Source organism: Sturnira hondurensis, unplaced genomic scaffold, assembly GCF_014824575.4.
Source record: "Sturnira hondurensis isolate 20B ecotype Veracruz unplaced genomic scaffold, ASM1482457v3 Scaffold0022566, whole genome shotgun sequence".
NCBI lineage: Eukaryota > Metazoa > Chordata > Mammalia > Chiroptera > Phyllostomidae > Sturnira > Sturnira hondurensis.
Window position 1 is genome coordinate 19,053,799 of NW_028095197.1, and position 19,705 is coordinate 19,073,503.

Genomic DNA, 19,705 nt, shown 5'->3' on the forward strand with positions numbered 1-19,705 from the left:
AAGGAAGAGGAGCCCGCGAGGCAGGGCTGGCCTCCCTCCTACCGACTTGCTCTGCTCGACATACCTGGTCTTTCTTTCCCCTGGCTCCTCTCCCCCAGCGTCACCTAGAGAACTTCCCCCACAGACTGTAGTGCACAGCTACCAGCTAAGACAAAACACTCCCAAACTTGAGGACGTGATGTCAAGAACAGTTTTCCATCAGGGAAAGCTTTGTACACAAAGCTTCTTCGAACATCACTACTCCTTCTCCGCTGAAATCGGATTTCTGTCTCAAAAAGTTAGAACTCTAGAGACCATAAATCACAGTCCAAGTGAAAGCAAATAACCCTCTTAATTATCAAGATAATTCAAGGGAAAAGCAAGTCAAACTTTGTTCTTAAAAGTGTAACAGGAACCTACTGCCAGCCGCTCAGTGCTCACGCCGCGGGACCCACCTTTATCAGGTACGAAGCCACAAGCGCCTCCATGAGGGTGCGCTGTGCTCCTTCCAAAGTACTGTACGCTCCAACCATCATCGATAATGCTTCTTGAATAGCAAGTCGAGTCTCAGGCTCTTCCTGTAAAGATAGTAAAAAGTGGTGTTTCCCTCCTTGGTGGGCTCCCAGGTCAGCATCCAAATGGAAAGCATGAACCTGCCAGGCATCTCCCTACCTTACACAGGGCTTCAAAAAGCTGCTGCACGAGCGCTATGTCCTTCGTGAATAAATGGGGCATTCGGCTGTAAGAGATACGAGGCCATCGCTACTATCAGAAATCTCCGTGAGGTGGAAGAAAACAAAATCAATCACGAGTGATCCTGAACTTGCCGTTTCATCTCTAAAGACCACGTTGCCATCATCAGATTACCTACCCATACAAATGTATACTCCCTCAGCTGTCTAATCCAAGTTACCCTTGATTAATATACACATTATCCAGATATTCTCTTCATTGTAGTCCATGCATTCAGTTAACATTTCTGATTTTAATAGATAATTGAGGCCAAATCGCTAGTTAAACTAAAGGCTACTGTGATGAGGGGCTTTGTTACTTCACGCCAAAGGACAAGGGACAAGGCTTGCTGGTGGCCCTGCCTGCATCAGCTGACCTCAGGTGGCTTTTTTCTGAGTCCCAAAGCTCCTTTCCCTGCAGAGAACAGAAGAGCAAGACCTAGTCTCCACAGGCCGAACCAGAACCTGCACTGGGGCTCAAAGCTGCACCTGGTGCCACTGAGGATGCTGCGCCTCGACCTCTCTGCTTTGGAATATGGCGAAGGAAGAGGGAACCAGGAGGAACTGGAAGGAGGACATTATACTAAGCAGAAGAAAAAAATCCCTCTTTGGAAACAGGACCACTCAGAATCAAAATGTAACACTATCAGAAAAGAGAATCACTAGCAAAACCTTGATTATGGGGGTTATAAAGACTAGTAGTGAGTAGCAACAGTAACACTTAGGGTCAATCAATGTCTCTTGGATGCAAGAAAATGGAACCCACTGTGACACAATCCAGTTCAAAATCTCCTTTCAAGACTACCATTTAATAGGGTAGCACATCCTCAAGTGTAAACTGAAACTTCCCCCACCACTTCCCTGCTACAAGGAAGACGTTTCTAAACAATCCATGGCCATTAAATACATTGCCTTTCAGAATCACAACAAACTTGTTCTCTTTCCATTTCTAAATGCCACATAATTTCTTAGTTTACCAACAGGGTACCTGTCACTGAAAAAAGAGTTTACTCACCTGGAGAGTTTTCCAACAGCTGAATATGCCATTGACAGTAGCTTAGGGTCCTTGAAATTAAGAAGAAAAAAAAGAACAAAAAATAGACAAAACAAAACAAAAAAAAACACAGTAAACGGCAAAACCTTTTGCTGCATTTATTCGCATTTTACTCCTCAGTAAACCTAGTCTCACTTTGCCTAACTGCATGATATTAACATCTGAACAAAACAGAGAAAGTCCAAACCCAGAGTTTATCACACTACTAAAAGGAAAACAAACAAAACCTTTTATCCCAACACACTCCAAAAGGAAAATGCAGTGGTCACATATGAAAAGGTTCTCTTAGCTGGTGCTAAATTCAGGATATTTTCAACACTGTGTAATATGCAAACGCCAAAATTCCTCTTCAACACACTCAGAAGGCGGCTTATTAACTTATTAGAAAATTCACCACTCATCCAGCAAGCTAAGATCCTCCCTTTATCACCCAAAATTACAGTGACTGATTCTTCCTCAATCTGCACTTCTCAATTCCACTGTAACAAGTTAAAAGGATCCCAGTCACCAAGTGAGCTAGTGAGGTCGCCTCCTCAAACGAATTTTTACATGATTTTATGTAAACCAACTGTCTGATTACTAAGAACAAAAGAACATTTCTGCGAGTTGCAGTTTATACATTTAACACAGGATTCACCCGCCCACACCCAGATGGCCATTCTAATGGATTCAATTTTATGCATTCATCACTGGGCAGGCAGACAGGTATCATCTGGAGGTAAGGGGATTCAGGGCCTGTGGCTTATCTGGCCTCACTACCCTATTTTTAAATATACAAATTCTCCCCAAAAGCCCCAAAGCACTTTTATTCCTACCAACCATCCAAATCATCTGATTCTCTGTGCCATAAAAATAATCTTGTTTCTGGGCCTTAAAAACCACGCAAGCATTATACAGGAGAAGATAGGAGAGCCAGGCCTAACACGGCCCCAAAGTACAAATGCGCAACAAATGAACAGCTTTTTACCACTAATAACATCTACTAATGTGCCTTCATCGTGCTGAATAATGTATGTATCATCTAATTTAAATAATTCAATTAAGTGGCATTATTATTTTCATTTTTGTAATAAAGAACAAAGGTCCAAAGAATTTTAGTGACTCACCAAAGAATTTTTGAATCTCACCCAAACTGGGATTCGAGCTCAATTCTAACTCCAAGGAGCGAAACCTTAATCGCTGTACTACTACAAACATGCATTCATGTTTAGCTAACACCGAGGAAAATAATGCTAACTGGCATTCTTAAAACCTTCCTTTTTCAACCAAGTTCCCTTAAATACCGGAGATAGTAAGAGGGACAACAGCAGGAACAAACAACAGGGTTCAAAACGCTATAATCCAAAAACTCCTCATCCAACTTAGTTTAAGGAATCAAAAATTTACTGAATGCATGTTTTGACAGAATTCTGAATCGGTAAAATCCGAGACCCTAAAAATTAACACTATTTCTCAATATAAGAAAGTCCAAATTGACTCATACAGAAATAAATCACAAAATAAAATTTAATTCTTTTCATTCCATTTTACAGAGTGCCTAAAAGTAGAATACAACATATTTCTTTTTTGAAATGTTAAAGTGATAAGATGCCTGAAGATTCATATCAGTTTTTATCACTTATTTCCAAAAGAAAAAAGTTCCAGTAATTTCTTCAATTTGCACCACTTCAGGTAAAAATGTTAGGAAATGATGGTACAGTATCAACCTGTAGTTAACTAAACCAACATGTAGGCCAAAAAGGTTTTTAACAGAAAATACTTTAAAATGTAAAATATTAACAAAATTTGAGACAAGTCACTTACTTCTTTATATTCATTGATTAGCTTGGTGAGACCATTCAAAAGCATTGGACCTAATGGCTTAATCTTGATTTCTGGACAACTTCAAAAGAAAATAGCACACACACACAAAGCAAGATAAGAATCTCATAGTTAGATACACTTTCAGATAATTACTTAAAATAATTAGCAGCAACTGAAATAAATTAAAATCACCTATTAAAATCTGGATTTTTTAAAGAGCAAACATGATTTTCTCTAGAAAAGACACACTTGAATCATTTGATCGCTCCAACAGCTGGGAAACTTCACAGTCAAATAGTCCCCCAAACTTACGTTATACAAATGTGATGCACAAACTGCAGGGACAACGTTCTTAATTTTGAATTCGTGTTTGTACCAAAAAGTCCATCATACACCACCTAGGAGAAAGAAACTAGTGGTCAAGAACACCGGTTAATAAGCATAGCCATGGATTACTCTCACATACTAGGATTCAGCAGCACGTTTCGCGCTACACCCCATTCTTCCAAACGAATGCAGCTCTCTCTAACACGCGCACACGTTTTAGCCGACACACCGGGGACGCCAATCAGTAGCTGCAGTCAACAGTCTGTGGGGTGACAAACACGACGGCTGCTCCCCCAAGTCTGCAAAACTTGGGGCTCTGCCACCACAAAGTCGCACAAACTGCAGGCTGCAGGGGCCACCACTCTGCCAGTCGTGCTGCACAGGGGACACTCGCAAGGAAGGTCACTTGGGGGGAATCAGGTTTCTAAATCACACTTAGAACAAGTTATTTTAAAAAGCCTCATGGAAAATACAGAAATTAAAGCATTTTTTTTAATTCTAGAGAGAGAAGGAGAAGGAAGAGAGAGGGGGGAAGAGTGAGCGGGGGTGGGGGAGGGAGGGGAAGGGAGAGAGAGAAACATCAATGTGTGAGAAACATCGACTGGGTGCCTCTGCATGTGCCACGACCAGGGACCACACCCGCAACCCAGGCCTGTGCCCTGACCAGGAATCAAACCTGCAAGCCTTTGGTTTAGGGAACCATGCTCCAACCAACCAAGCCACACCGGCCGGGGCAAAATGAAAGCGTTCTAAAGTGCACAGGAGAGGTACAGGAGCTCCATGTACTGTGTAGTCCTGTCTAGACAGCAAAAAGAGCAAATAGCACATAGGCTTGTGGAGTATCCAGAGGTTTCAGACACTAAGCATCAACATCAAAGAAATCTAAACTCCTCAAATTCCTACTTTTTATGGGAAAGAGAATCTTACACTTGAAAAAAATACTGTTTCCTAAAACTACTAACTGTATTCTGATGTTATTGAATACTTAAAAATAACAAGTGACTGGACACAGTATTGAGCATCTGCTGTATAATCAACACTAATCAAAGGACTGTGAGATACAGAAAAGGCACCCCTCCCTATCAGGGCACTCGACCTTGTTGAAGAGTCAAGTACACACATGAAAAATGACATAAAACTATATATTGGGTTGACCAAAAAATCCATATGGCCTTTTCCATAAAATAAAAGACACATTTTTCATTTTTACCAATAACCCTATTGATTTGGGTATTTTGAGTATGCAGGCTGTCTCCCGCTATTGGCTTCTAGTGGGCAGAGGCTGGGGGTGCTGCTGAACATCTTCCAGTGCATAAGACAGCCCCACAGCAAAGAATTATTTGGCCAAAATAACAAGAGTACCAAGAAACTTTTCGAACCACTTTTGACATGCTCAACCAGTCACAGCACCTTCTCTATACACTATACAGATTGTTTTTTGCATTTCAGTTGCTTTTTTTACCTTTCTTAAAATAATTAAAACATAGGATGCCAAAAATGTTGCATTATCTTCTTCCATCTTCAATGTTTAAATAGCTACACAAAAAATGTACCAATTGTGAGTTCCAGCCAAGATGAAGGTGTAGCTAAAAACACTTCGCATCCTCGCACGACCAAAAGAGGGATAACCAATTTAAAAGCAAAAAGCAACCAGAACTGCCAGAATAGCAAACTGCATGGAAATCCAACAACCAAGGAGTTAAAGAAACATTCATCCAGACCAGTAGGAGGGGCAGAGACAAGTAGCAGGGCAGGTGAAGAGGACCCAGGAAAAGGCCGTGGACCCCACTGGCAAGGAGGGTCTGGCTCACCAGGAAACTAGAGACTCAAAACCTCTAGTAGTAAAATACCATAAGGATTGTGAAGACAGGAGAAACTCCCAGTCTCGCAGGAGAGTTTGTTGTACAGTGGGGATAGAGCGGCGTAAGCTAGCAGCATTGTTCCCCCTTTGACCCCTCCCCCCCAGGCAGCGCCACCGCACAGCAAAGGGGTTCACTCCACCCTGGCAAATACCTAGGGCTCTGCCCCCCCACCAAATCGTAACAGGCACAGAGAAAAAGAAATATGGCCCAAATGAAAGAACAGATCAAAACTCCAGAAAAAGAGCTAAGCAACCAGGAGATAGACAACCTATCTGATACAGAGTTCGAAACACTGGTCATCAGAATGCTCACAGAATTGATCAAGCTCAGTTGCAAAATAAAGGAAGAAATAAAGGCTACACAAATTGAAGTAAAGCAAAATATACAGGGAACCAACAGTGAAGGGAAGTAAACTGGGACTCAAATCAATAATTTGGGATACAAGGAAAAAATTAACATTCAACCAGCACAGAAAGACGAAACAAGAATTCAAAAAAATGAGGACAGGTGTGGAACATCTGGGACAACTTTAAGTACTCCAACATCCGAATCATAGGGCTGCCAGAAGGAGAAGAGGAAGAGCAAGAAATTGAAAACCTATCTGAAAAAATAATAAAGGAAAACTTTCCCAATCTGGTGAATGAAATAGACTTCTAAGAAGTCCAGCAAGCCTAGAGAGTCCCAAAGAAATTGGCCCCAAGGAGGAACACACCAAGGCACATCAAAATTGTTACCTGAGATAAAAGATAAGGAGAGAATCCCAAAAGCAGCAAGAAAAATAGAGACAGTTACCTACAAAGGAGTTCCCACAACACTATCAGCTAATTTCTCAAAAGAAACCTTACCAGCAAGAAGCTGTATCAAAGTCTGTATCAGAGGGGCTAGAAAGAAGTATCAAAGTCATGAAAGGCAAGAAATTACATCCAAGATTGCTCCATCCAGCAAAACTATCATTTAGAATGGGAGGGCAAATAAAGTGCGTCCCAGAATAATGTAAAGTAAAAGGAGTTTATCATCATAAGCCCTTATTATATGAAATGTTAAAGGGACTTATCTAAGAAAAAGAAGATCAAAACTATGAACAGTAAAATGACAATAAACTCCTAACTACCAACAACTGAATCCAAAAAACAAAAAGAAAACATCTACAACAGGAACAGAATCACAGAATTGAAGATCACATGGAGGGTCATCAGTGGGGAGGGGGAGAGGAGAGAATGGGGGAAAAGGTACAGGGAACAAGAAGCATAAATAGTAGGTACAAAATAGACAGAGGAATGTTAAGAATAGTATAGAAAATGAGGAAACCAAAGAACTTCCATGTACAACCCATGGGCATGAACTAAGGGGGGAGAATGCTGGAGGGTGGGGGGTGCAGGGTGGAGGAGGATAAAGGGGAGAAAAAACTAGGACAACTGTAATAACATAATCAATAAAACGTCCTTTAAAAATTCATCGATTGTGGTAAGTTTCTTTTTTAATGCACGCTAATATGACAGCTATCACAATGCAATCTAACAAAATTGTTTCAAATTAAGTTAAACACAGCTAAGCACTACTAGAACCATCATACAGAAAAAAACTAAATGTGCTTATGGGCCAACCCAATATAATCAAGTGCTACATTATTTGGAAGACATTTTTTAGAAAATTAATGTGAAAATGTTATATTATATAGAACAATATAGTCAGATAATAGAAGGAATTAGTTAAAATACTAATGTTTTGTGGGAAAAAATAAAATTCCTGGTACACACATCATATGTGAAGAATGGTGCAAGTTGCTCTCATCTGTTAAAATCAAGATGAGGTAACACGTGCTTAGTTAAAACTACTGGTGTCTGATAAGAAGCTACCTTAAAAGGACTCTGTGATTGACAGGCAGAGAGAAAAGGGGAAGGGCCAACTGTGCAGGAGAACAGTAATGCCATCATTAGGAATGGGAATGTTAAAAAAGGAAGAACGTTTATAGGTGATGGCCAAAGAGTTTGTCTTTGAATGTACAAAATTTTAGGGCCTATTTTCAAGATATAAAAAAATACTACAAATAAAGTGTACACCTATAAGAGGTCTATGAATATTTTAGCACAAAATTCTAGCTGTTTATTATATAATGCCATGTTACTACAACCAAATTTTCTGAATCAAAATGATCAAGACGCTGCCTGGGAAACAGTGCTTACAAAGTGAAATGGAAGGAGCTCTGGGAATTTTATGTTTCCCTCAAGACATACAACAGAGTACTTGAAATTAGTCAAATACCAGAGCACCAGACACAGGGAACAAAAGTTTTATCATGTAGAAAGAGGAAGCAGCCATTTAAACAAATAAGCCTTCTGAGGGACAGATGGTAAGACAGAAGTCTGCGTCCACCATCCAGCGAACACAAAGAAGTGTTCTTTCTTTGGGACCCAAAGAGAGCGGGGCAGGAAACGGGGACTTTTCCGATGGAAGGCACACACCAGCGAATCCTGAGACAGGAGCGGATGCTGGGGGGCTAGAAGTGGGCGGGGAACTACGCCAGGCAGAGGGAGCATCGGAGCCACCGAAAGAGCAACTCTCTCGGGTTGGAGCACAAGGACAAGACAGGACAGACAAAGGGCTGGTCAGATAGGAGACCAGAAGGGAAATGACCACTAAGGTGCCACCACTTCCCCCAAACTGCATGACTGACCAAGTGCTAGCCACAGTGCTCTCACGCCTTCTATCGCCCCGTTCCGTCTTTGCAACACTGCAATGAGGTAGCTGCTACTACCACATCCATTCACAGATTTTTAAAAGTTTTAAAGAAAAGCAGAAAAAAACACTAAGGCTTATTTAAGATAAAAAGCAAACACTAGTGACATATAGTAGTTGACCCTTTAAAGACAAGGGGGTTAGGGGCACAGACGCCCACCCCACCCGGGCAGTTGAAAATCCTTGCACAGCCCCGGCCAGTGAGGTTCGGTTGGTTGGAGTGCTGGCCCATAAGCCAAAGGCTGGGAGTTCAATTCCTAGCCATGTGTCATCTGGCACAAACCTAGGTCAAGGGTTTGGTGATGTTTCTCTCACACCGATGTGTTTCTCTTTCTCTCTTCCCCTCCTTCTCTCCCTCCATTCTCCTTTCTCTAAAATCAGTAACTATGTCCTCAGGTGAGGATAAAAAAGTCCATATAGAACCTCAAAAACTTACAACCTCCTGTTGACCGAAAGCCTATCCGATATCATAAACACTTAACTAACATATATTGTGTACTATATGTATTATACACTGTATTCTTACAAAGAACTAAGCTACAAGAAAATGTTAAGAAAATCACCAGGGAGAGAAAATACATTTACAGTTTTTATTGAAAAAAATCTTGGTATAGGTGGACCCCACACAGTTCAAACCTGTGTTATTCCAGGGTCAGCTGCATACTCAGACCTGTCTGCTTCCAGAGCCGAGCTGGTCCTCACCTGGGCAAAAGGCAAGGGCTCTGGTGGACAAGCTCATACACCACACCAACTAGAGTACAAGGATCCTAACTGCAAAAGTAACTCTGGAGGCAACACAGGAAAGAGACGGGCTACAGTCTCTTGGGCGAGACCGCAGGCAGGGAAACAAGGCAGAGGATCCCTGCAACAACCAGAACAAGGAACAGCCTCCATGAACATCAGCAGTAGGTGAAGACACCAAGAACCAGAATCATTACCTTTACGTCGGGTTTCCATTAAGAATGACTCATTTTGCCTCCTAAGTAACCAAGTTTCTAGTGGAACCATTTGTGCAGAAAAGCCAATCAGAAAAACACAAGTTTAAAAGAGATCATCATTATGCATTTAGAGTGAATGGCAAATTTATGTATTACATGTGCTAAAAAAAATTTCATCATTCCTCTAGCTAAATTTGAGACAGAAAAAAATACAGTCTCACTGACCTTGTTATATGCATTAGCCTACCTTCTGAATACCCATTAATGCAGTTCTTTCTCTACGGAAGCAAACATAAAGGCTGTAAACAGGTCATTTTTCTCTTGAAAGAGCGAGTTACCTGAATGTTAGCCGGGAACGTTTCCGCCGCCTGCCTAGAGCGAAGAAGGTGGGGCACGATCTTTAACTTGACTCTGGTACTGACGGGGTCTCTTTTCAACTCTGGCTTCAGAACTGCTCCCTGTCAAAAATATTTTGGATTATAATTCCGTGATTCAAAATTATTATAAACTGACAAAGTCATGAGAGAACATCTAAATCAGCGGTCTCTCAAACTTCTGTTTCAAAATCCCTTTTACACTCTTAAAAATTACTTTAAACTGTAAAAGATTTCAAACAGCTTTTGTATATGTTGGAATACCTATCAATACTGATTAAATTAAAGCTAAAACTGAAACATTTTAAAATACTTATTCACTTTAATATAATATTAATAAGCCCACTACAGATTTTCATAAATAACATATTTTTAGAAAAATAACTATTATTTTCCAAAATAAAAAACTGTACTGGGAGAGTGGCATTATTCAACATTTTCTCTAAATCCTCTGTCCACCTTAACAGAAGAGGGCTGGATTCTTTCACCTTCTCCTGCATTCGGTGTGTTGTGATATATTGTTTTGGTTAAACATATTTTTAAAAAACCAGCTCCACACAGACATGTGGATGGAAAACTGAGGATAATTTTGGCCTTTTCAGGCAATTGTGGATACTCTTTGTCACTACAGCAAAACAGGACGACCCCTTGTTAAAGCTGAGCAGCCACTTGGATCTGGACTCCCCGAACGTCAGCACGCTCCGTCACACTCAGTCCCACTGGTCTAGCTAAGCATCCCTGCGCGCTTCTGTCACGTCACTGGTCATTAGGAAAATACTGGCTCACTGGGTTTATTATGTGTTTTTATAATGCACCAAAAAAAGAAAAACAATACCACGGATCTCATCAAAAAAGTCAGGAAGTACTGCCAAGCTGCCAAGCTCACTCTAACAAATCCATGTTTTTCCAAATTCTAGTTGTTGCTTGAAAGCTCGACATTTATCACTGCCAATAAATCATGTTGTTTTTCTTGGAGCTTCATTTTTTCATTTTAGGGAAATACCTGCCAAGCATGTGTCTCAATGTCGACATCAAGGATCTTCTTAAGTAAAGCTGAGCTCTACACTTTTTCTTTTCTTTTGTACCATGAATGCTAACAGTGAAGGACAGCATGACCGTTGACATTATTTAGTGACACAGCTCTGATTCTTGCCAGGACCCCGCAGGCACACCTCCCACGGCTTCTGCACGGTCGGTTCAAACATAACTGCTTGCCTCCCTAGGCCCTACAAGTCTCTCTGGGACCCAATACGGGTCCGTGGACCACACTCTGAGAACCACTGACCTAATGCAGCCCCTTAGTTCGTTACCCAGCGACCGTGAGGCCCAGGGAAGGTCAGTACTAGCCCAACATCTCCTCCACGGAACATTCACTGTGGGCAGCTAGCACTACAGGCATGCAGGTCAGGGCCGGTACCCAATTCCCAATTCATTGTTCTCTCGGCTACATCACACTCAAGTTAATCTAACTGGAGCTAATAATGATTTTCAAAACAACTCTTCACTGTTGAAAAACAAGCAAATAATCCTCGTATGCCTGGGTTTGGACTCGGAACACTTTTAAACACACTGCACTAAACATAACATGTTATTAAGCAAACGTTGTACTTCGAGGCTTCAGAAGAGCCGACCTGCTGCTCGAGATCAGGGATTGTCAACCGGTGCACCCCAGGCATTTTTAAAACGTGCAGCACCTGACTATGTAGAGTCGGGGGCGCTGACCTCTTTTCCCCCACACTGTCAAACCCCAAAATGACAACAGCCAGCACCACAGCCGTCCAGTGTGAATGAATTGAAATTACATCTATTTTTTGTCAGATGAGCCAGAAATATTTTCCTGGTGTTCTGCAAAATGTCAGTAATCAGTTTACGTGTGCCAGAAGACAAAAAAAGGCTGAAAATCGCTGCCCGGATTCTCGACCAGGGGCCAACACAGTACAGCCCTCGGGCCAGATCGGGCCCATCATCTGCCTCAGCAGGGCCTGTGAGTCAAGAACAGTTTTTCGTTTTTAAACGATTTTTTAAAAATGGGAACATGTCGCAATACAGAAAAATCACATGACACCCACATCTCAGCACCCCTACAGTCGTACGGGGAGAGGGCCATGCTCACGCAGTTACGGGTGGCCTGCGGCGGCTTCTCCTGCTGCGTCAGGGCCGGGCAGTGGCGGCCGCACCGGCCACCAACGCCCAAAGCACCGAGAGAGAAAAGTTCACTGATCCCTAATCTAGACAACCATCACCATTCAAGCACCTGAACTGAAGACACCAGATCAGGTAAACTCAGTTAACCAGGGGATTTTAATCTGCCTAGACTAGCATGGTTTAAAACTACTATTTCCCACAGCTTGGGTTTAAGCCTCGGTCAAAATAAATAGGGAAGAAATGTTCGACGACCCAGAGCTCATGTCAACAAAGTGCTTTTTACGACGGTGTGAGCGCGAACGGCCACCACCTACCTCTTTCGTCTTCAGTGGTATATCTCCAAGGTAGACCTTGTACATCTTATTAACGATGGCGGGGTTATTCCAGTCAATCAAGCTACAGAAGGTTTCAACACAACTTGTTAATCTTTCTTTCTCTCACTTCAATGATTTCAAAAAACCACAGCCCCAGCATTTGTTACCAACAGAAACAGTTAAAAACACACAAATGAAAGGCACAACTGACATACAGAAGGAAAGAGATTAACGTCCATCAAAGTTAGCTTGTAAACAGAAGAAAAAAAATCCCTTATCCCACCCTGACTCAACAGATCCTTGGGCCCCGGGGCCCAGCGTGGTCCCGCTCAGGAGCCTGGTGGGCTCCACCTGAGCGCAGCCACCCTCCCCGGGGTCAGAGAGCCCTGGCGCACGCATCTGCTCTTAGTCGCTTGGAAACTCACTCACTCGGAAGTTCAAAAGCGATAAGGAGGGTGACAAAAAAATTTTACCCGTTAAGGACACAACCCTAGGAAGCTCACAGCCATCACATTTTCCTAATATCATGTCACTGTAATTGCCAGCATCCCTCGTTCTTATCTACCAGCACACACGTGCAGTTTTAGCATGTAATTCCAGAGAGCAGTCAGTCACGCTGCCAGGGGTCCCTAAGACAAATTCCTACTTGGGCCCCACGGTACTGTGAATTAGCATGTCATGTGGCTGGTGGCTGGCACCCACCCTCTGCGGCACCCTGCCCAGTCACTTTCTAAACCTATAAACCAACAATGAATGCAATCCCGCTCCCCTCGGTTAGCAAAATCTAACCACACTGTCTTCTCTCTGCCTTCTGACATTGGTTCTGCTTTCAAGGTGTGCTTGATTCGTGCAAACACAAATCGTCCTGCTGCTTTGAAACCATTTCTAATCCATCTCTCCTTTATTAACAGCTTGTTAATCTGCCTCCTTCCTGTATATCCACAATTTCACCGTCTTCAAAGTCATTCTCCATCACAGCTTAGTTATTACTCACCTACATCCTTCCTCAGCTGATTGCTACTAACTAATCCGCAAGCTCCACCACCGTCTCCCTTCTAGAAATACTGCAGGTTTAGAGATTTTTGACAAAACACTTCAGTAAAACAAAGGAGAAACTTAAAACTTAATAGTGGTTAACCATTATTGATAATTTTCACTGTTCCTTCTGCTCTCCCGCTTGCCACCTTTCTACTTTTAGTTTTCTGAATTACATTTTGTTGCAAAAATTCAAAATCAACATAGAAAATAAAATTCCTTACAATCTGCACCATATCCTTCTCTATTCCCTTTTTGGAAACCACTAACTTTGCTGTGTATCTTTTTCTGGACTTCTTTCCTATGCATGTAAAATAGGTGGATAGGAATGGCACATAGATTTTTAAAAATAGATCAACAGATGCATCACTTGAAGAGGTACTTTGGAATTCTTATTTAACGAAATGGGATAGTATCTGTCTGTTGTTCTCAACTTGCTTTGTACCTCTTAACAATGTTATATATATTATTTTATGGAAAAATGCATGCACTTAATAGAACCAAAACTAACACTTAAGCACCACGTTTGTATTTCCAAGAATCCAATCCGCTATACGGTTTAACAAATGGAGCCAGTTCAAACACAATGAGAAGTTTTAAAGGAAATTATTTGGACACTTCAAAACCAAATAAATTCTTCAAAACAGATGCCAAAAAAATACAGTTATAAAGAGTATGAAGGAATTTTAGACTTGGGTATGGGGGAGGGAATGTTAAGTACATTCTAGTCCAACTTTCTTATTTTTCCAAGGCTTGGCAAGGTCAAGTGAGTCTTCCAAACTCAGACCATCAGCAAGAGGCATGGCCAGAACTAACCCCACAACAAACACGCTCCTCCTGTATGCTACTCTGCATGCCCCTCAGTGGCAGGCCATTCCCACCGCCATCACACCCACAGCTAGCTCGTGTTCAAGACGCACAATACAGACACGGTGAGGTTAATTTCCTTACACTGTTACCGCTACCTGTACCGGTTTCTTCAGAAAGAGAAAACTACAGTACATGGAACCTTTACAAGGCTTTATTTCCTTATTAGCATTCAACTGTCTTTAAATTTGCTCATTATATTAGAGGCATATAATGAGCAAATTTATACTATTTTTCTAAGTATAATCTTTTTCTTCTTTTAAATAATTCACTTAAGATAAATTCCCACAACATTTAGGTAAAATAAAGATTTTTGATTCATTACTTACTGCAAACTGCTTTCCAAAAATTATTTCAAATAACAATGCAAACCAACAAGGCATAAGAATAGTACTTTCAACAGACACTTAAAGGGGCTTATCAAATATTCCACAATTTTATTTACCAATGGGTACAATGGGTGTGCATTTACCTGCACACCACAGTTTCATTTTGCATCAATTTGATTTCTTACCGTATTTTCTATGAAACTATTTACTGTATGTATTTCCTCCTATGTGAATTAACATCTATTCAACATCTCTTTTCATGGGATCTGAGTTACACTGTATTAACCATAATACCTACACATCCTTGATCAAAACCCATCTCAAATGGTTTGAGGTAGAAGAAACTAAAAAATGATAACTAAGAAAAATGTCATCTTTCTTAACATCAGTTCTTTAAGTTCATTTTCCTAGCCTAAGGTCTCACTCCTTACGGTAATATCCTGACCTCTTCCAGGTTTAAACTGTTTCTCCAACCAACATTTCTTCTTTTTCTTACACAGAATTCTGCTCGTAAGCAAGCTGTCCTCATTACAAATTAAGTACACTTCATAATCTCATGAACTGACTGTTTCATTACATGAGACCCTCAAAGAACAAATCTGCACTGAGCAAGCTTTCAGAGACCCAGCTTCTTTCCAGTTTTGAGAGTTTAAAACAGGTGCAGTTTACCTTTGCTTGCTCTTCAATTCCAGGTCCGCGGCCGTGGCCACACTGTGGCGCGTGTCACTAGAAGCAATCACCAGGTGGAGGACAGCTTCAAGTTCAGGCACCTGCTCAGCCTCTATGAATTTAACTATGCCCAATTTGCACTGTGGACAAATGAAGGGAAGGAGAAACGGCGATCAGGGAATCGAAGGCCGCCAACCACAAATACTGTTTAACAAATCAGTACGGCCACAAACCACGGATTAATAGTAACAAGAGTAGCAGCTCCTATTCAAATGTGCCAGGGACTAGACTAAGGCATAGAGTCATGATTTCATTTAATCCTCACAATCTCTGAAATATCTTTTGTTGTTGTTTTTGTTTTCTGATTTAATCCTTATCATATTTTTCCCATTACCATTTAGTCCCCTATACCCTTCTCTCCCTCAGCAATCACCACCCTGTTGTCATGTCCACGAGTCCTTTCTCCTTTTTGCTCACTCCCTCTACCCTCTAACTGCCCCGCCCCCCATTGGTGTCGCCTGCTCTGCTTCTGTGAGTCTGTCCCCATCTGCCTTGTTAGTTCAGTTTGTTCATTAGATTCCATGTATGAGTGAAATCACATACTATCTGTCTTTCTCTGACTGGCATAATGTTCTCCAGGTCCACCCGTACTGTCACAAAGGGTATATGAGGTATTATCATACCCATTTTTCAGATGAGGAAAGTGAGGCAAGGCTTAAAATATTATGTAAGATATTAAGTAAGATATTAAGTGATTAAGGCGGGATGCAAACCCAAGTCTCTATGACTCCAAGACAATTATGATACACAACCTTCCTAACTTAGGATACATGGCCTCTCTAGAATGACAAAACCTTGAACTGAAGTCCAAATTTGGAGCCTCCAGATAAGAATGGCAATATATTAGAAATAAAGTACTTCATGGTTTATGACAGTTCAAAAGGAACTAAACTCAACATTCCTTGGAGTTCCACCCCATTGCTAAAATACTAATTCTTGTCCTCAATATTCTTACGTGCCGAAGACAATCTGATTTGAAACATACACTACTCAATGCAAGTGAATTTCTCATCAAATAGCATGCAGTGCAATTAAAAGGCTAAAATAAGACCCAGACTAAAGAGAGATTCTGCTTGGAACTTCATGCAATGTAAAGTAACTATGCTTTGCACTAAAAACAACTCTAAAATAAATACACCTGGGTAGTAAAACTTTGTATTTACCTTAAGAAATCAGTGACATAATAGTTATTATGTATATGAACTAGAATTGATACAGTTTAAAATTATTAAATGACAAAGGACACAATTTAAAAAGGTACACAAACATCATAAAAATGCCTGCCTTTCTTCCTGTTCAACACAACTTACTTGTAAGGAGAGTTACAATAGAAAAGACTCCAACATTTACTTAAGACATAAAAAAGGGCAGATATGGAAGTAAAAGTACACAAAAATACAGAAGGATGAAAAGAAAAAAAGTTCAAAGAAAACTGAAAACAATACTAGTGGTTTACATATAATTAAATTGTATACAGGCATTAAAAGGGATGACATTTTTTAAAAACTTGATATACTGTATTTTTTGGACTAAAAGATGTACTTCCCGCCCCCCAAATCTGGGAGGAATAATGGTTGTTAATGCTGCTGTTGAGTTCTGTTTATATTTACACTGGTGAAATACTATGTTATTTATGTTATGAAATATTTTATCACACTTTTTGCTTCAAAAATTGTTTTCCTTTTTTCCTCCTCTAAAACCTAGGTGCGTCTTACGGTCCAAAATATATGGTACTGTTCATTTAAAAAAGTGAACTAAAAATAATGCGTTACATGATATGTAAAAATACAGGGTCTGGTGGAAGTGAGGCCTGCTTGAGTATGGCTGGCAGGGTAATAATATGGGTGTAATAATTTATAGTTTTATTTTGAACATTTCACCTAAAATGTCACAGGGTGTGCTTGAGTGTGATGCTGTTATGTCACACAATTACACACTTAGGATTTTGTAATAAGAGACTTTGTAATAAAAAGGGGGCGTTATTTGTGCCGGACCCTGTACATGGAACCCAACTGTATTTGTGTGTATGCACACACAACAGCGCAGGCTGTGGCTGAATGGCAAACTAGGGTGGCAGGATTCCAGGTCACTTTGAACTTCCCTTTATAATGTTCTGGACTAACTGAATCTTTACCTTATCGTTAACTTTATCAAAACAAAAGCTGTTTATCTGCAAGGGAAATTGTAAAACAAAAAAGGTTTAAAAATTAGAGGAAAACAGCTTTCATCCTGGAAGCTAAACTGTTCCTCTCAACACGAGATTATGAGAACGAGGACACGAGACACACAGAGACCCTTAGAAACGGGCAGATACTAACCAACAGCAAATTACAGCTGAATGTTAACAACTGCTCTCCGGCACACACAGCTTTAGCCCTCAGACAGACCTGGGTTCAAAGCCTAGTCCTAGAAATGAGACCGTGGCGAATCTCAAAACCTTTTACCAAATGGAAGTCAAAATTTCGAGTCTCACTGGGTTGCTGTGAGGATTAAATGAGATCATGAATTCAAAGTACTCATCGGCATAGTTCACACTCAATAAAGAGGAGCTTCTGTTACTATTTACCTTTCTTTCTTATGTCATGGCTTAATGAGAAAAAAATCTATAATATAAAACATGAAGAAGTAAATCTAATTGCACACAGCTCTTGCTGAACAAATCCTTCTATAAATTTGTGAGTGGCAAGAATGTCCCACTTGCCTCTTCCCCTCTCCTTGGAACACTGTTTTGAGCAGTGGTCATTCACGTTCCCAGAGAGAAAACGACCAGACCATTCCGACTGCCATGGAGAGACAGGGGAAGGACCGGGAGACGAACCCACGCTGCTTGAACTCCTCCACAGTCGCACCCTGAGCTCATCCGCCCTTCCCTGCAGCGCCTGGTGCCTCTGACACGGGGAGGCACCTTCTCTGCAGAGCACCAGGCTTTTTAAAAAGCTGCTCAGAGAACATCTGTGTCCTGTTTAAATCCAGAACAAGATCCTTAATGCCAGTTTTTAGATTCCCAGGGAGAAATATAAAAGGGAGTCATGCTGTCCCCCACGCTGTCGCTTGGGAGGACAGGAGCCTCCCACTTCACACAAAAGGTACAGCTCCAAAAATGCTGAATAAATTACATTCTAACCGCACCAGAGCAGCTAAGTAAATGTTAAACCCACAACTTAAAACGAGAATTAAAAAATAGCTCAATATACTCAGTTTATAAGTGTGCTGTGTTTCACACTTGAAATGTAACCAATATTAGAAAAACCGAAAGCACTTCCCACCCCTCCCTTTCCCTGGGGCTCGAACAAGTAACTGACAAGGTCAAGAGAACACATCCCACGAACGGCCCCTTTCGAACGTATTTCGTTAGGGGGCCTGTGCACACTGCAACGGTGCTGCACACGCCATCCTGGGCTGCGGAGCGGCCCGTGCCCAGGGCCAAGCTGCGTTGTGAACGAGCCGTGTACGGTACCTGCTCCAGCTGTTCCGGTGTCCAGGGGTTATCACCAATAACTCGCTTAGCTGCATGGAAGCTCATTCCTGGGGGAGGCTGTGGTATTCCAGAACCTCCCCCACTGTTTGAAGAAGAACCCTGTGCTGAAGATGAATTTTGGCGACTCTGGGATTCATTTAACACATATCTGAAAAAAAAACAGAAATTTATTTTCTGCTAAAACACATACATATGCATTCATATATAATACATTCAATTATATACGTTCCTCACACAGAATTTTTCTAGATGAATAAACACTTAAAAGTAGAATTTCGTCACCAAAGAAAAATGTTAAAGGTATTTAAAACAGGTATTTACATCTTCAGTAAATTAAAGTAAGAGTGTATCTGCTCAACCTGGTTACAAACACACTAGAATAGTTACCAACAATAAATGTAAGTACTTTGTTCATCCTTGATCTATAAACTATTGTTCTAAGAGTCACTACAAACCCACTGCAGTTTGAGTTTTTAACTGACAAATACAGAAAAATGTTTGTTGATTACGGAGTGGATAAAAGAACTATTGCTTTATACTCAAGGCAGAGAATTTTTTACAGTCATTTCTAAGCTGCAGTTCACTTCCAACTCTCCTTGAACCCCTCACGTCCCTGCATTATAAAGCCACTCACACCACTTAGCGCATACGCACGTAATGTTCATAAAATAGAAACAGACTCAGAGATGAAAAGAGAGTTAGTTTCTCCCACTGTAAGTTCAAAGCCCTTCACAGCTTTTAATTATTTAATTTATCACTCTATTCCATTGTTACTTTACATAGACTAAAAATAAGAATTCTGGTAAATTCTTTTTGATCCAATCAAACTGGTATTCCTACACAATAAAAATTTCTATATAAATATTAAGTTCCTTCAAATTGTAAAAGTATATGCTGACGAATCATCAGACTGAATATCAAAATAAAATACCCATTATAATAAACCTTAAAGAAAACACTCAGATCCTGATGGAATAGTCGATTATATCATATTACTTATATAC

The 19,705-nt window shown here is 40.8% G+C and overlaps 1 protein-coding gene across 4 annotated transcripts in view; it reads right to left on the reverse strand.

Moving 5' to 3' along the window:
- The window catches only part of ECPAS (Ecm29 proteasome adaptor and scaffold), a 100,651-nt gene that overhangs the window by 45,919 nt on the left and 35,027 nt on the right, over nt 1-19,705 (reverse strand). For all 4 annotated transcript variants that reach the window (XM_037035988.1, XM_037035989.1, XM_037035991.1 and 1 more), the window contains 9 exons: nt 18,681-18,849; nt 15,164-15,303; nt 12,264-12,345; nt 9,769-9,888; nt 3,880-3,965; nt 3,568-3,646; nt 1,726-1,775; nt 652-718; nt 435-557 (listed from right to left, as the gene is read on the reverse strand). In XM_037035988.1, coding sequence (XP_036891883.1) covers nt 435-557; nt 652-718; nt 1,726-1,775; nt 3,568-3,646; nt 3,880-3,965; nt 9,769-9,888; nt 12,264-12,345; nt 15,164-15,303; nt 18,681-18,849 — 916 coding nt within the window. The remainder of the gene's footprint in view (nt 1-434; nt 558-651; nt 719-1,725; nt 1,776-3,567; nt 3,647-3,879; nt 3,966-9,768; nt 9,889-12,263; nt 12,346-15,163; nt 15,304-18,680; nt 18,850-19,705) is intronic.